Source organism: Aquarana catesbeiana, linkage group LG04 (genome assembly GCF_042186555.1).
Source record: "Aquarana catesbeiana isolate 2022-GZ linkage group LG04, ASM4218655v1, whole genome shotgun sequence".
Lineage (NCBI taxonomy): Eukaryota > Metazoa > Chordata > Amphibia > Anura > Ranidae > Aquarana > Aquarana catesbeiana.
The window spans coordinates 172040472-172059084 of NC_133327.1; the positions used below are offsets into that span (position 1 = coordinate 172040472).

An 18613-nucleotide genomic window follows, 5' to 3' on the forward strand; every position below is an offset into this window, starting at 1 on the left:
AAAACACACACACATTTTATTGCTTGGTAACACAAATTGCTAATCAGCCAATCACATGGCAGCAGCTTAATGCTTTTAGGCATGTAGACGTGCTGAAGACGATTTTCTGAAGTTCAAACCAAGCATCAGAATGGGAAAGAAAGGGGATTCAAGTGACTTTGAATGTGGCATGGTTGTTGGTGCCAGACGGACTGGTCTGAGCATTTCAAAAACTGCTGATCTACTGGGATTTTCACACACAATCATCTCTAGGGTCAGAGGTGAATGAGCAGATAATAGAAAGGCAACAGTAACGCAAATAACCACTCATTACAACCAAGGTATGCAGAACACCATCTCTGAACGCACAACACATTGAACCTTGAAGCAGATGGGCTACAGCAGCAGAAGACCACACCAAGTGCCACTCCTGTCAGCTAAGAGCAGGAAACTGAGGTTAAAATTCGCACAGGCTCACCAAAATTGGACAATAGAAGAGCGGAAAAATGTTGGCCAATTTCAGCTGCGACATTCAGATGGTAGAGTCAGAACTTGGTGTAAACAACAAAAACACATGGATCCATCCTGTCTTTTATCAATGGTTCAAGCTGCTGGTGGTGTAATGGTGGTGGGGGGGTATATTTTCTTGGCACATTTTGGGCCCCTAATACTAATTGAGCATTGTTTAAATGCAATTGCCTACCTGGACCATGTCCATCTCTGACTACAGTGTACCCATCTTCTGATGTCTACTTCCTGCAGGATAATGCACCATGTCACAAAGCTCAAATCATCTCACCACTGTTTTTTTGAACAGGACAATGCGTTCACTGTACTCCAATGGCCTCAACAGTCACCAGATCTCAATCCAATAGAGCACCTTTGGGATGTGATGGAACGGGAGAATCTCATCATGGATGTGCAGCCGACAAATCTGCAGCAACTGCGTGATGCCATTGTGTCAATATGGACCAAAATTTCTGAGGAATGTTACACCTTGTTGAATCTTTGTCACTAAGAATTAAAGTGGTTGTAAAGCCACTGTGTGTTATTGCTACACTCCCATGTTACACTCCCATACTACACTTTGCACAAAGTGTAGCATAGCCTATAGTTGGTAAAGCATGTTTAAGTGCTTAGTAATATCCTAATAATAGAACACCCTGGTGTCTTAGATAGTTTAACCTTGTTAATCCATAAAAATATTTCAGTCTGCATCTAGCTGTAGTGTGATGAATCAAGAACTTGTGAGATGCTGTATTTATTTTGACCCTAGTAACTACAAATGTTTTCTTTTCTTTGTTCTAGATGTGGGGGCACTGTAGGTGCCATACTGACCTGCCCATTGGAAGTTGTAAAGACCAGGCTCCAATCCTCGTCTTCGATCACACTTTACATCTCTGAAGTACAGCTGAACACTATGAATGGTGCCAGTGTTAACAGAGTGGTGTCACCCGGACCACTGCACTGTCTAAAGTAAGATCTATAAAAATATATATAATGTTTAACTGTAATAAATGTGGTGATAATAGACAATATTATTGCATAAAAAGCAAACCCAAGTAAGTGCACTCAGAATAGTGTACACAGATGTATACATTCTTTGTGGTTCTATGCCGATAGGCTTTGGGGAGAAAAGCAGTTCTGACACGAACAAAAGCCCATCTATGTAGAGCCATATTATGTATGCCCATATGTTCACATGACAGCACTGAAAATAAAAGTATCAAATGTATAATTAGTATATATATGTGTATGTATGTGTGTGTGTGTATATATATATATATATATATATTATTACATTTGTTTAGTACATCTGGCAATAAAGCTGTCCATACGCATGTGTACCTGGAAACTCTCAGCTTTTTCTTTGTGTTGACAGCACTATTATTAAGTGATATGGCGGTCAATTCAATAAAAGTTAAGAACCATATGAATTTTTGAGTCATGCGGTGTTTAACTCAATTCACAAAAAACTTAAAAGCAAGTTAAATATCGCATGGGTCAGGATCTGGGGCTATGTGCCTTCGTTTAGCAAAAACTGACCACATGGGGGAGGGGGTCACAAAAGGCACTGATCCCAGATCCTCTTTCAAATACCATTAGAAAAATTGTGTCTTCCAGTACTGAATCTGAGCAGATATTTCTTGGCCTTAAAGTCCAGGACAGCATTGGGGCCAGTTGTTGTCAGAAAAAGATCTAAAATGACCAGCCTAGCCAGCTAGTTCTAAATAGAAGCCAGTTATTGTCAGAGAAGGTAAAATAAGCATTGCGGGTATACTATGGGTGATGTGATGGATCATTACAAAACTTACTCAAATATAAGAAAATCTTGTAATGGTTTAGTAGTATTAATTTAACCATTTGATCCCCAGGCTAATCCAGGCCAATTCTCACATGTAAAAATCAGCATTTCATATTTTTTTGCAAGAACACCCCCAAACACCCAAACATTTTATTATTATTTAATAATAATATTTATTATTATTATTGCAGAGACCCTGGAGAATAAAATGGTGATTGTTGCCATGTTTTTATTTTTATGTCTCACAATATTTGCGCAGCAATTTTTGAAAACGCAGATTTCTAGTAAACAATACACTTTAATGAATTTTAGTGAAGACAAACAAAATAGAATGCCCATTTTTGGAAACGTATAAAAGTTGATGTTGTGGCAAGCAAATGGATATCTAGAATAAACCTCATGAATATGGGATTTTGTAGGTTAATGCCTACAAAATCCCAAATTCTTGAGGTTTATTCTATGCATTAACATGTGTGGCCTTGTGAATCATCCAATTCCAGCAAATAGATGTCTAACATGTCACGCTTTAAAATGTCATACTCCTGTGGAATGGCAACAAACTAGGTATCAAAAAAAATCTCCATAAGTGATTCTTTAACCACTTCAATACCAGGCACTTAGACACCTTCCTGCCCAGACCAATTTTCAGCTTTCAGTGCTGTCGCAGTTTGAATGACAATTGCGCGGTCATCCAACACTGTACCCAAACTAAACTTTTATCATTTTGTTCCCACAAATAGAGCTTTCTTTTGGTGGTATTTGATCACCTCTGCGGTTTTTATTTTTTGCGAAACAGATAAAAAAAGACCGAAAATTCTGAAAAAAATAAAAGTTTTGCTTTTGTTTTTGTTTAAAAATTTTGTAAATAACTAAGTTTTTCTCCTTCACTGATGGCCACTGATAAGGCGGCACTGACGGGCACTGATAAGGCGGCAGCGATGAGTGGGCACTGATGGGGACTGGTAGAGGGCACTGATATGCAGCACTGATGGGCATTAATAGGCGGCACTGATGGGCACTTATGGGTGGCACTGGTTGGCACTGATGGGCACTGTTAGGCAACACCTATGGGCACTGAAAGGCTGCACAGATGGGTTCTTATGGGTGGCACTGCTGGGCACTGATAGGCGGCACTGCTGGGCACTGATAGGCGGCACTGCTGGGCATCCCTGGTGGCACTGGCAGTGGTAGGCATGGGGAATGGGCACTGATTGGCAGCTACCTTTGCACAGATCAGTATTTCCCTGGGGGTCTAGGGGGCATACCTGGTGGTCCAGTGTGGCTGGCTTCCCTGGTGGTCCTGGGCGGCTTCCCTGGTGGTCCTGGGTAGGATCCGAGGGGGGGCTGTGCTGATAAACAATCAGCACAGACCCCCCCCTGTCAGGAGAGCAGCCGATCGGCTCTCCTCTACTCGCGTCTGTCAGACGCGAGTGAGGAAAAGCCGATCACCGGCTCTTCCTATTTACATCGTGATCAGCCGTGATTGGACACGGCTGATCACGTGGTAAAGAGTCTCCGTCAGAGACTCTTTACCTAGATCGGTGTTGCGGGGTGTCAGACTGACACCCGCAACAAAGATCGCCGCGATGCGCGCCCCCGGGGGCGCGCAGCGGCTCAATATCCTGAGGACATCATATGACGTCCAGTCAGGATATTGAAACCACTTTGCCGACGTCATTCTGCTATATGGCGGGTGGCAAGTGGTTAAGCCTTTATATTTACCAGTTTAGAGTTACATAGGAGGTCTGGTTCTAGAACTTTTGCTCTCACTGACGTTTGCGGCTCACATGTGTATGCCGCAGTCACCATTTACATATGCATGACTTGAGAACAGTTCCTTTTTCCTTTTTCCTTTTCCTTTTCCTTTTCCTTTTCCTTTTCCTTTTCCTTTTCCTTTTCCTTCGAACAGCAAGCATGACAGGTCTTCTTTATGCAGAGATCTGTGGTCTATTAGACTCCGGATCTTTCCTCTGTCCTGAAAGCATCAATCAAAGATTGGTTTGATCAGATGCTTGTACAAGCCAATGACTGCTTGTAAACAAAAGGAAACTAGAAGTGATGAAATCCTTGATGCTTACAGTCTCTTACATCACAGAGAAGGTGGGTAGTGGTACCAGGCTCCCTGATTAGGCAGGAGAGCCCGGTGAAGGTGGTGGGTGCTGGGACAGGGGTTTAGTAGAGGAGTATAATAAAACCCATCATTGGATGAAATTTTTGATAATGAGATGATGCCTGCATTGCGATAAAACTACTTCAACTTGAGGATGTATGTGTACTTCCTAAGGGCTTGAAGGAGCTTTAAAAATTTTACTTTTTGTTTAAAAAAATAAATAAATACATGTCTGTAACCCTAGCAGGGCCCCACTATGCAGTAAAACTTTTTCCAAAATATAGCACGCATGGAGATTGTTTATGAACACAAGCTGCTAGGCTTAATGAAATTCATTCAAGTTCTGCTGACAACACTGTTTTTAAGGACTGAATAAATCAAGGGTCTTCAAACTTTTCTAAACAAAGGGCCAGATTACTATCCTTCAAACTTTAGGGGAGCTAGACTGTGGCCATTGAAAGTGGAAAATGTTCCCCCATCATTGGTGTCTTGGGAGGAACTATGCCTCGTCTTTGGTGTCATTGGCGGGGAATTATGCCCTAATGTTGGTGTGAGGATGAAATATTGCCCCAAGGGCCAAATAAAAAAAGCAAGCCAAGAGCTGCAGTTTGGAAACCACTAGAATAAACCATCCTAAAAACTACCTTTTGAACAAAGTCCAGTTTTGTAATTTTGTTATATCTTAGACCCAACACCAAGAGCAACACTAAGTAATGTATGTAATCTGTAGGTTAATTCCTCATTGCCGCTGGACCTGTTCTCAAAAAAGCAAATTTAAATCTGTATTAAACCCAAATACATACCTTTTTTATTATTTTACAGCTTACCAGTTCTTGCATGTAATGCCTACATTCTTTTTCAGGTTTTTCTTTATTTTTTTCACTTGGTGATCCAGCCAGTTGATAGATATATATTAATTATGAGAGAACAAGCTCTCCTGCAGATGTAGCAGTTTTGAGACAAACCATTTCACAGACAGGGATGCTTAGAATGACCCGCTTTTATTTATCAAACCCCACCCATGTCTCCAGTGCTTCTTATTGTGCAAAGTGACTTCAAATCCTTTTGGTTTCCTGTGCTTCCTTTTTACATGTAGGCAACCACAGAGCTACACTTTCCATAACACTGGTGTTTGAGATGGACAGGGTGTACTGTGCCGACCTAGGGACATTTTGACAGTAATTTCTACATTGAAGTCCGTGTATAGCCAACAGCCCCACCTCCAATCACACTTTTTTTTTTTTTTTTTTTTCTCTCAAGAGATGCACTAAAGTGCTTCCTGCATTTCCAATGAAGCAAGCTGTTCCTGATTTATAACGTGTCCCATATAGTTAAATCGCCTGTGAACGGTTTGGTCTGTTTTGCTAAACCTGTTTGTTTTTCAGCCCGATTAGAGCTCATTAGGGAATGAGAATGACGTGTAAAGAGTAATGCTCGATAATTCTAGATCACAATGAGTGGGTGGTGTGTGTGATATTGTGCTGACTGTAGCATAGTGGCGACTTTTCATGCTTTATTTTATGATTGTATACTTTATTAATACAGTGACCATTTGCCTTTTTAAGGTGAACTTGCTGTTTTTTGGGGTTTTTTTTGTTTTTTTGTTTTTTTTTTTTTTTCTTTATACCATTATTTTCAAAAGTGAGTAAGGTGGAAAATTATTTTTAAAGTCATGAAAGAAGCATTGGCTGCCGTTGCTGTGCACCTCTTGAAATTGCTAGATGCCTGGCTGTATATGTTCACTAATTTTAGGCTAAAGACCCAGAAATAATTATACTGTAAAATGTGTCAATGGTTTTGAATACCTCTTCTGCTTCTTCTGGTTTTGACAAGAAGAGCACTGAAGCCTAGAGCATCCAATAGAAGGTGTGAATTTTTGCAGGAAAGAAATTTGCACGATTCCCCCATCAACACAGACCATGTTGACAGGGGAATCCCTCCTGCCAAGAAATTGTCTGCTCCTGGTGGGTGAATGGGCAAGGGCAGGGGAAGCCGTCCTCTTTGGGAGAAGACCGTGATTATCGCTAGAGGCTATAGCAGCCACTTGTGATAATCTGAAATGAATCCGGCAGGTTGGTTGTACCCAAGATGATCGATCAAATTGGTACATTTAGCCTGTCCAGCAATGGTTTGAATCTTCCTGCTGAGCCGGCCGGGATTCGAACTGTGTATGGCCGTCCTAAGCATAGCAGCCAGAAAACGAACCTTTTTAGAAGGTGAGATCGGTAGTGGCAGCCTACATAATTCACTTTAGGCCCCTTTTCATACAGGCATTCTGATCAAGTCCGTTTTTCAGATGGACCAAATCGGAACCTCCATTCTTCTCTGGAGCAGTGGGTGTAAATGAACATGTCTGTTTTACACCCGCCTACATCCAATCTGATCTACCAAAAAGAGGTCGATGGGGATCCGTTCCCCTTTAACACTTTCACTGCCAGGGCCGTACAGACCTACAGAAGTGCCTGCAAGTGGCTAGGTCTGTACGGTGTACAAACCTCATTCATCCCTCTCCTATAAGCTTTATGGCCACTTCAGTTACCATAAGCTTATATCAGAATTGTTCAGCAGACTCTGCTGAACAACTCTATAACTCCTGATCAGTGGATAACAACCCCCTGATCAGAGTTATTAACCTGAAATATGACCGCCACTTCCCTGTCCCCTGCCACTCCACCTCCTGCCACTAATGTTCACCTAGAACTACTCCCCCCACCCCCCCAGCACTGATTACCTCTCCCCCATCTCCACACCTGATCCGACCCCCGCAAACTGAATCCCCGCACCTACCGTCATGAGCCAGCATCCCTCTTCTGCTGCTCCCGCCAGCTTCAGGTGCTGCATGGTGCTTTTTGGGGGGGGGGGGGGATCCAGGTCTTAGAACCCGCCCCCCCCCCCCCCCCCAGGTCCGCCTGCACTCAGCTTCTCCACAGTGATGGCGCCCCCTCCCGCACTCGCCCCTCCAATTCTTCATCTTCTCCTTCTGGCTTACTCAATGTGCCTCCTGTCCTGATTGGCTGGGAGGAGAAGCCGGAAGACAATAGCAAATATTTACGATTGTCAAAAGTGGGTAGGTTGGGGCCGCAGAGCCCAACCTTTTTCAAGCCAGTTAGAGCCTCCGGCTCTAATCATGTGGCTTTAAGGATAGATAGAGACACTCTCTCATACAGCGCTCCTAATGGACCGCCTGCTACTGGTAAGACCCCTTTCACGTAGGGGATCTGTCTAATACCTGTTGAGCAGGTGGATAACAGGTCTGTGTCCTTTCCGCTGATGCAGACACGGACACAACCCGCTGTTCTCTATGGGACAGCCTGTCCATTTCCCTCGGATACCATCCAATCTGCTAGATGGATTGGGAATAGAATCCCCATCCATCTGTTTTTAGTGGACTGGACTGGATCGGATGCAGGTGGGTGTAAACGGACACATGTCCTTTTACATCAGCCTCTCCATAGAGAACAATGGGTGTTCCGATTGGGCCCGTCTGAAAAACGGACAGGCAGACTCGATCGGTTTGCTTGTGTGAAAGGGGTCTAAGGCCTTGTTCACACAGTGTACCTTTACAAGAATGCACAGGTGCTCCGTGCATCTCTCTGCAGGCAGACCCATTGATGTCATTTGGAATGTAGCAACAGCATGTACAGAGCTGTTGCTCCCAATCTTACATCCATGTAGGTCCCTGTGCATGTCCCTGAGCTCACACTGTGTGTTCGGGGTCATGTACCCATACAGATGTCAGATTGGGAACAGCAGCTATGCCGGTGCAGCAGTTGCACCCCAATTGACATAAATGGGACTGCCTGTGCGGGTAAACATGGCCCTCCATGGGTGTACACTTTAGTATGCCACATGGGAACGGTGCTTTTAGTAGTGATTTAGCAGGAATTTTGTAAGTTGTGTTGTGTTTATGTGCACTATTAATGATTTTAGTGTATTTTTTGTGAAAATGGCAATATGATGAACATTTGTGCAATTATTGCAGGGCCCAAAAAATCGGCAGCCCTTTTGTTCTTTATTCTACAGGTCACGTGCTTACAGAAAATGTCTAGTTTGAGGGGTCTTTTCGAATTCTGAAAGCTATAAGTGAAAAATGGTAACCTCCGGATTTTCAGAGTAAATTGTTTTTATTTACAGTTTTGCGTACCTTCAGTTTTCACCATTTCACAAAAAGGTGCAATTTAACCACCTCAATACAGGGCATTTACACCCCCTTCCTGCCCAAGCCATTTTTCAGTTTTCAGCGCTGTCGTACTTTGAATGACAATTGCGCGGTCATGTTACACTGCACCTTAATTAAATTTTTATCATTTTTTTCCCCACAAATAGAGCTTTCTTTTGGTGGTATTTGATCACCTCTGCGGTTTTTATTTATTGCGCTATAAACAAAAGAAGAGGGACAATTTTGAAAAAACACAATATTTTTTACTTTTTGCTATAATAAAATATCCAATTTTTTTTTTTTTTTTTAACAAATTTTTTCCTCAGTTTAGGCCAATACGTATTCTTCTACATATTTTTGGTAAAAAAAAATTGCGATAAGCGTATATTGATTGGTTTGCGCAAAAGTTATAGCGTCTACAAAATACGGGATAGATTTATAGTATTTTTATTATTTATTTATTTTTTACTAGTAATGGCGGCGATCTGCAATTTTTATTGTGACTACGATATTGCGGCGGACACATCGGACACTTTTGACACATTTTTGGGACCATTCACATTTATACAGCGATCAATGCTATAAAATTGCATTGATTACTGGGTAAATGTGACTGGCAGGGAAGGGGTTAACAGGGGGCGCTCGAGGGGTTAATGTATGACCTAAGGAGGTGATTCTAACTGGGGGCAGGGGACTGACTGGGGGAGGTGACCGATCGCTGTCCCTATGTACAAGGGACACGCCATCGGTCTCCTCTCCTCTCTGACAGGACGTGGATCTGTGTTTACATGCACAGATCCACGCTCCTGCTCTGTTACCCGGCAATCGCGGGTGCCCGGCGGACATCGCGGCCGCCGGGCACGCGCACCGGGTCCCGAGTGACGCAGCGGGCGCGCGCGCACCCCCTAGTGGCTCGGGAGGGCGAGGACGTCATATGACGTCCTCCCAGAACAATAGAAGCCTCGTCCAGCCGTCATATGACGGTGGGCGGTGGCTTAGTGGTTAAAATGTACAAATATTTTGATATTGACTCAATACAGTTTTAACTTTTATATTTACTAGGAATTTAGCAGGAATTTTGTACATTTTGCCATGTATGAATCCACTATTAATGATTTTAGTGTATTTTTAGCTAAAATGTTTTTTTAAACATTTGTGCAAAGATTGTGGTGCCTTTAAAAAAAAAAAAAGAAATTCCAGTTGGCTACAGTGTTGCATGACCGTGAAATTGTCATTTAAAATGTGGCCTGGGCAGGAAGGGGGTGACAGTGCCCTGTATTGAAGTGGTTAATGGAGAAGTAGGCCCAAAGCTTTTTTCGCCCTACATCTTTTCCCTGTAACTTACAGGAGAGCCCTTCATTCTGCACCCCTGTGATCCATATTTGGCTAAAGGCCACTGTTAGCTGATGTCCCTATCACACAACTTTTTCTTGGTTGTCCCAGAGATAAACTGTTGATTTTAGATAAGTGCAATAAATAGAAGATAAAATGGCCCTCCTACCTGACTACAAGGTTTTCATTTTGGATGGCCTTTTTGCTTTCTGTCAGTACAGTACATAGCCCTGGCTTTGAAAACCCCTTGAGCCGTGCATTAAGGGGGTTTTTGCTTACTGGGTCATTGTGGAAACCCCCTTAAGTAACTTCTTTTTTTTTTTTTTTTTTTCCATGATGTAGTGGCCATACAAACAAGCAAACCTTGAAGCATTCACATACATTGTAGGACGTAAGCCGGTTTAAAACTAATTTTAGGTCATAAGAATTTTGATTGACATGCTGGTAATGCAACTTCTCACAGAAAGCAGCAATCTTCACCTTTTTTTTTTTTTTTTTTCATTTCCATCCATTTCATCATATTGGAAACAGGTTTAAACTAGAACGGTAACATTCCTAAATTAGGCCAAACACATGTCAGCTTAGTCATTAGTTAAGTAATAAGGAGCTTCCATGAATTTCCTTTATAACAGATGTATTCGTTTGTGAGTAAACCAATAGGAATAGCTGGCATAGAAGTCACAATGTGAGACAATTGAGTTATTGAAACCTTATATAAGATGTGTAAACCCGTGCCTGTAAATATTGGCCTTTGCAGGGGTATAATACATCTTTGGAAAATGACATCTGAGTCAATGTAGTGTTTATACACAAGGTAAACTGTATCTACACTAAAATATTAGGAGCCCATAACAGTTAAAGTGGAAGTAAAGGCAAAACCCTAACTTTAAACATACTCCCACCCCCATTCTAAGCCTAATCTATCTAACCCTGTAAAGAAAAGATTGCTATACTTGCCTAATTTGAAGCCAGTCTGGTCACCAGTGGCACCATCTGCATGCAGGAGAAAGCCAACAACGGCTGGGAAGTGACATCACACATAGACTTACTATGGGGCTTCTGTTATTAGCTGCCTCTCCTACATACTGAATATTCTACTGACAGCTCAGTCTGGGACCACACCAGAGTGGCATCAGATTAAGTAAGTATAGTGATCTTTTCTTTACAGGGCTAGAAAGATTAGGGCTTAGAATGAGAGGTGGGAATAGGTTTAGTGGTGTTTTGTCTTTACTTCTACTCTACCCATCAAGGACCGGAAGGATTTGCCCCCCTTAACCGTTTCCCAACCGGCTCACGCAGATATACTGCGGCAGAATGGCTCCCCTGGGTGTAATCATGTACGGGTAGGTCCTTCCCTTTTTCGTCCACCAGAGAGCCGTGATTGCATGCACGAGCGCCGGCACGAGGATTTGTGTGTGTAAATGCCCCTCTGCTGTCAGGGAAAAGGAGCCATATTGTTTGTTCCTGCTAAGTAGGAAAAAAACGATATGTCTCCTCTTCTAGTCAATCCTATCCCCCCACAGTTAAAACACACGATTAAGTGAGCACACGATTAACCCCTTGATTGCCCCCTAGTGTTAACCCCCTTCCCTGTCAGTGACATTTACATAGTAACCGGTGCATTTTTATAGCGCTGATCGCTGTATAAATGCCAATGGTCCCAAAAAAGTGTCAAGTCTCCGATCTGTAGGCCGCAATACCGTTAAAAATCGCAGATCACCGCCATTACTAGTAAAATAAAAAAGTGCCATAAATCTTCCCCATAGTTTGTAGACACTATAACTTTTGCGCAAACCAGTCAATATATGCTTATTGCAATTTTATTTATTTTTATTTTTACCAAAAATATGTAGACGAATATATATTGGCCTAAAACTAAGAAGATTTTTTTTTTCGGGGATATTTATTATAGCAAAAAGTTAAAAATTTTATTTTTATTTTTTTTTTTGTTTATAGCGAAAAAAATAAAACGCAGAGGTGATCAAATACCAAAAAAAGCTCCATTTGTGGGGAAAAAAAGACACAAATTTTGTTTGGGTGCAGCATAGAACGACCAATTGTCAGTTAAAGTGATGCAGTGCCAAATTGTAAAGTGGTCTGGTCAGGAAAGGGGTAAAATCTTCCGGGACTGAAGTGGTTAATGACCAGGCCATTTTTTTGCAATACGGCACTGCGTAGCCTTAACTGACAATTGCGCAGTCGTGCAAAGTTGTACCCAAACAACATTTAGGTCTCTTTTTTTTTTTTTTTTTTTTTTCCACCCTTAAATAGTTTTCTTTTGGTAGTATTTGATCTTCATGAGAAAGTATATAAACATACAGGGTACTGGCGCAAAGAATCAAAAATATATCTATAATGCCAATCATTTGTGTCTGCTGCAGTCAAAAAAAGGGCCTCCCCACTATCAGGTGAGGTGTATAAGAAAAAGAAACATGTTTATGGACTGCGCCAACTAGTTTAAATAAATTTGTGTACCACCACTATTAGTTAACATAAGTGCTCATGTTCCCAAATGAGAAAACGTATGAAAATACATTTTCTGAACCATAGGATTCAAACCCACATACAATACCAAAGTGAACATGTGTAGAAAACACAAAAATAAATAACTGTTGTAACATAAATAACCATTCAATATAAATTTTGAGTAAAAAGTTCAATGCACTCAGTTCAGTGAGTGATTCCAAGTAGCTGATAAGTCCCAGATAAGTCGCCTCAGTGAGTGATTGGCCAGTTCCTATGGGTTCATCTATTAAATGTACAACTAAGTATCACCCTTTTGTGATTCCACCACCACTTATAGATTGACCCCTCACCAGAAACAGGTGAATGTGCGCCTTTGCGTAAAAAAACTCCCAGCAGCCTCTACTCGTTTAGCAAATGTGGATTGCACATTTGCAGCTTCCTGATGACGCAATCCACATTTGCAAAACGCTTAGAGGCTGCTGGGAGTTTTTGAGGTCACTTCCTGCCTAGTGAGAGCGTGGCTTGGAATACACGCTGCGTAGGAAACGCACAGGGGAACGAACACAACGGTATTCCGGACCCCGCATACATGGCTGGAACAGCTTGGTGCCGGCTTATGGGCACAGAAATATGTGAGTGCAATAGTCTTTTTTTTTTATACCTTTTTAATAAATACGTTTAGACATACTACACCATGATGGCCATTTATTTTCCATGTGAACTGGTAGTCTGAAGAGGGTGTGGATTGATCCATTGTGTGGAGTGGTTATCCAGCTAAAGAACCAAAGGCGCACATTCACCTGTTTCTGGTGAGTGGCCAATCTATAAGTGGTGGTGGAAGCACAAAAGGGTGATACTTAATTGCACAATTAAGAGATGAACCCATAGGAACTGGCCAATCACTCACTGAGGCGACTTATCTGGGACTTATCAGCTACTTGGAATCGCTCACTGCAATGAGTGCATTGAACTTTTTACTTAATTTTATATTGAATAGTTATTTATGTTACAACAGAGATCACTTAGGTATTGTATGTGGGTTTGAATCCTATGGTTCATGACACATTTTTTCATATATTTGATCTTCATGGCTGTTTATTTTTTGCGCTATAAACAAAAAACACACATTTTTGAAAATTCAGTATTTTTTGCTATAATTAATAAATATCCAGCAAAAAAAAAAAAAAAAATCAAATTTCTTCATCAGTTTAGGCCAATATGTATTCTTCTTCGTATTTTTGGTAAACAAAATCACAATAAGCGTATATTGATTGGTTTGTGTAGCATAGGGGTTAGCTTTATATCATTTTTATTTATTTACTAGTAATGGTGGCAATCTGATTTATTTTTGAGACTGCGACATTGCGGCGGACAGATCAGACATTTTTGACACTTTTGGGACTATTGACGTTTATACAGCAAGCTAAAAAATGGCCACTGATTACTGTATAAACCACTGGCAGGAAAGGGGTTAACACTAGGGGGAGATCAAGGGGTTAAGTGTTCCCTAGGGAGGGATGTGGGGTGTGTTTGTTTTTTTTTTTTGTTTTTTTGTTTTTTTGTTTTTTTTTTTTCTCTTTCAAAATTTTATCTTTATTCAATTTCAAAAGTTTAAGCTACAAAACAGCGCCTATTGGGCATTCCCAGGCTCAATATAATACATATAATCAAAAAACAGACTATATATCCTAAATGACAATTAAATAATTTCCTTCTTTACCTAGTCAACCAAAAACTAAAAGGTTTTAAATTTTAGTTACCTTTTGTTCTATCTAACTTAGAAATTCAGTGCTTATAATTGAAGAGTGCATGCGTCAATAGGTTTGTATCGCTGGTGGTGATGCACAGCAGAATCCCATTGGTCTGCCATCTCTTTTTCCCCTATCCTTTTCACAACACTAGCAGGTAGGGTCTGCATTTGGAAACATACAATGCAGTTTCTCTGGTGATCTATACCACCTAGTCATCAACTTGCAGTGCGTTGCAAAAGTATTCACCCCCTTGGCTTTTTACCTATTTTGTTACATTGCAGCCTTTAGTTCAATGTTTTTTTTAATCTGAATTATATGTGATGGATCAGAATACAATAGTCTAAGTTGGTGAAGTAAAATTAAAAAAACATTTTTCAGAAATAAAAAAAATGATAATTGGTATGTGCCTATGTATTCACCCCTTTTTGTTATGAAGCCCATAAAAAGCTCTGGTGCAACTAGAGGTCGACCGATATGGGTTTTTCTCTGGCCAATGCCAATGTTTAGAAATCACGGCGGCCGATGACCGATATATGATGCTGATTTTTTTTTTTTTTTTTTGGGCCGATATGTTTAAGCCTCCCCCCCCCCCCCCCCCCTTCATCTTATAAAATCCAACGGTTAGACCCCTTTCACAATGGGGCGCTTTTGGGCTAAAAATAGTGCCTGTAAAGTGCCTGCAAAACAGCTCCCCTGCAGTCTCAGTGTGAAAGCCTGAGTGCTTTCACACTGAGGCGATGCGCTGGCAGGATGTTAAAGTCCTGCAAGCAGCATCTTTGGAGCGGTGTATACCGCTCCTCCACCACTCCTGCCCATTGAAATGAATGGGCACTGCTGCCGAAGCGCCTGCAAAGCGATTCGGCAGTGTCGCTTAACGGGCGCATTTAACCCCTTCCTTGGGCAGTAGCTGGGTTATAAGCACCCCGTTAGCAGCCGAATAGCGCCGCTAAAATGACGGTAAAGCGCCTCTAAAACTAGCAGCGTTTTACCGTCAACGCCCGCCTGCTCCAGTATGAAAACAGCCTTAAGTAATAAGTGATACAGAAAATTTCTTACATTTAAACATTTATTAAACAAAAAAAACCTCCTCGGTTCACTTGTATGTATAATTTAGATTTTAAAAAAAACTATATCCTAAATATTAAATACACAAAAACAGGTAATCAAAACTTTTGGACGAAAGAAATAGGCTAACTTTACTGTTTAGTTTTTTTTTTTTTTTTAATTCATTAGTGTATTTTTTGCAAAAAAATAAAAAATTGCGTTTTGAAAGACTGCTGCGCAAATACCGTGTGACATAAAATGAGAGAGAGAATTTTTACTAAGCAACAAATGTCTGAAAAGATTTTGTCTTTAAATGGTTAAACTGAGAACTCCTACACACCATTGATAAGTAGAAACATTGTATCTTTTTAGCTTGTTTTATCAGACTTGGCAGGCTGCCCAGAAAGGAGAGAAGTAGCTCCATGGAAGACTTCAGGCAACCTGCATTGACTTCTATTACAGAAGTCATTTGCAAGTCGCGCTGAAGTTATAATCGGCCTTTTTTATCTGCACAATCGGCCGATGCCGATTAATTAAAAGACGCCAAATATCGGCCGATATATTGGTCAACCTCTAGGTGCAACCAATTACCTTCAGAAGTCGCATAATTAGTGAAATGAGGTCCAGCTGGGTGCAATTTAATTGTCACGTGATCTGTCATTACATATACACACTTTTTTTGAAAGACCCCAGAGGCTGCAACACCTAAGCAGGCGGCACCACTAACCAAACACTGCCACGAAGACCAAGGAACTCTCCAAATAAGTAAGGGACAATTTTGCTGAGAAGTACAAGTATGGGTTAGGTTATAAAAAAAAAAAAAAAAAAAAAAAAAAATTATCCAAATCTTTGATCCCTAGGAGCACCATCAAATCTATCGTAACTAAATGGAAAGAATATGGCACAACAGCAAATCTGCCAAGAGACGGCCACACACCAAAACTCACGGAGCGGCCAAGGCCGGCATTTATCAGAGGCAACACAGAGACCTAAGGTAACCTTGGAGGAGCTGCAGAGTTCCACAGCAGAGACTGGAGTATCTGTACATGGGACAACAATAAGCCGTACGCTCCATAGAGTTGGGCTTTATGGCAGAGTGGCCAGAAGAAAGCCATTATTTTCAGCAAAAAACAAAATGGCACATTTTAGAGTTTTCAAAAAGGCATGTGGGAGACTCCCAAAATGTCTCTGATGAGACTAAAATTGAACTTTTTGGTCATCAAAGAAAACGCTATGTCTGGCGCAAACCCATCACATCACCCAAAGAACACTACCATCCCCACAGTGAAACATGGTGGTGGCAGCAGCATCATGCTGTGGGGGGTGTTTTTCAGCAGTCGGGACTAGGAAATTTGTCAGAGTTGAGGGAAAGATGGATGATGCTAAATACAGGGATATTCTTGAGCAAAACCTGTACCACTCTGTGTGTAATTTGAGGCTAGGACAGAGGTTCACCTTCAAGCAGGACAATGACCCCTAACACACTGCTAAAGCAACACTTGAGTGGTTTAAGGGGAAACGTGTAAATATGTTGGAATGGCCTAGTCAAAGCTCGGTCCAATAGAAAATCTGTGTTCAGACTTAAAGATTGCTGTTCACAAGTACAAACTGTCCAATTTGAAGGAGCTGCTGCAGTTTTGCAAGGAGGAATGGGCAAAAATCCCATTGGTAAGATGTGGCAAGTTCATAGACTTATCTAAAGCAACTTGGAGCTGTGATAGCCCCAAAAGGTGGCTCTACAAGTATTGACTTTAGGGGGTGAATAGTTATGCACATTGACTTTTTCTGTTATTTTGTCCCATTTGTTTTCTTCACAAAATAAAAAAAAAATCTTCAAAGTTGTGGGCATGTTCTGTAAATTAAATGATGCAAATCCTCAAACAATCCATGTTAATTCCAAGTTGTGAGGCAACAAAACATGAAAAATGCCAAGGGGGGTGAATACTTTTGCAAGGCACTGTATATCCTGATTCTTGTATTCTAGAGGATATGGATGATTTATGTACAAAATAGAACATAAAATCTCCCTGTTCAACAGACTGTTGTGTTTACGTCTCTCTCTCCCATGCGGCAATATAAGGTGGGGTGTAATTTTCTGAAGGTGCAGTCAATTCTGCATATGCCCTGGGAGGTGTTTCTAACTGTGAGGGCAGTGTACTGACTGGGTAGCAGATCTTTCTACTCCCCTGTCAGAATGGGGATCTGTCTGTTTACATTGACAGGTCCCTGTTCTGGCTCTCTGAGGACCGATCGCTGGTTGCCGGCGGACATCGCGGCAACGCACATCAGCGCCCCCTTATCGCTCTTAAAGTGGCCGACGAACACCTACGGCGATTCGCACAGCCGTGCCAACCTGCCGCAGTATAATGGCGGCTGGTCGGCAAGCGGTTAAGCTTGTGTGGATGATGAGGTATTTAGTTACCTGCATAGTCAGGTTGAAAAGAGAGACACATGTACATTAACTCTAAGACCAAAAAAAAAAACCTTATTGAGAACCCTAAACTAGATAAAATGTTTTTTGGCCCCTTCACACTATTGCAATGCAGTAACTGGGATAATGTGTGTGCCACTGCCATTCATTTTGTGTGACACTACAATGCTCTTTCACAACACACCTGCCTTGCAGCACACCACAGCATATGGTGATTCCATCTAAGCAAATGTGTGGATATCCCCCCCCCCCAAACTCTGATTTTTCCATGACTGCTTCTGTAGTCTGTTGGGAGGATGACTCTGAGGACATTGTAGAGGAGTTGCAATCTGCAGATATTTCTTGGGGATATAATTTCTATCCTTATTGACACAGTGTGCAAGCGCCTTGCCTTAAAGCAGCCCATGTCTGTCCAAGTATAGGTCCCTTGTATGGGTTCACCAAAAAATTCTTCGGCCTGCCAAAACATTCCCTGTATGCCTGCTGTTACAGCCTTTGTTTTACAGTGGCTGGCCTCATTCTGAGAAGACCTTCATCTCTCCCAAGTGTTTTGCTCAGCAATATCCTATAGAGGAGGTTTTCATAAAGAAATAGGCTTTCCCCGCCATTTCCTACTTTAACAAAACCTAAAGAGGAAGTAAACCATGGTGGGTTTTTCTTCCTTTCTTTTTCCCTGCAAAGTAAAGGCGTAATGTGCTAGTATGCTTCCCCATAAATCCCCAATTACCTTTTTCGCTGGGTTGTCCTTCACAAACAATTCCATTACTCTGCAGTCGTCACCCAGTCCAACACTACCATTGAAATAAATGCTGAAATTGGAATAACTTCTAAACTAAATATTATCCGAGGGTGGATACGGATTCCCTCTATTTATTCTCATATATGTATTAACTTGTCTATTCCTATAGTTAGCTAGTATATTAAAACTCTGATCACATGTTACTGTAGATATCATAATATAAGGTTAGCTATGAAAACAAACACACTGCTTACTAAAATAACGTCTTATTTATTTCCCAAGAAAATACGATAACGC

General features: G+C 41.4%; 1 protein-coding gene across 2 annotated transcripts in view; it reads left to right on the forward strand.

Annotated features, from left to right (window-relative positions):
• Positions 1 to 18613, forward strand: part of SLC25A36 (solute carrier family 25 member 36) — a 106378-nt gene that overhangs the window by 35258 nt on the left and 52507 nt on the right. Inside the window, exons 1-2 of one of the 2 annotated variants that reach the window (XM_073625927.1) lie at positions 1346 to 1455; positions 16007 to 16140. In XM_073625927.1, coding sequence (XP_073482028.1) covers positions 16034 to 16140 — 107 coding nt within the window. In that variant the 5' untranslated portion in view covers positions 1346 to 1455; positions 16007 to 16033. Of the gene's footprint in view, positions 1 to 1287; positions 1456 to 16006; positions 16141 to 18613 lie in introns of those variants that run through there. The other variant, XM_073625926.1, reaches the window with a different exon arrangement.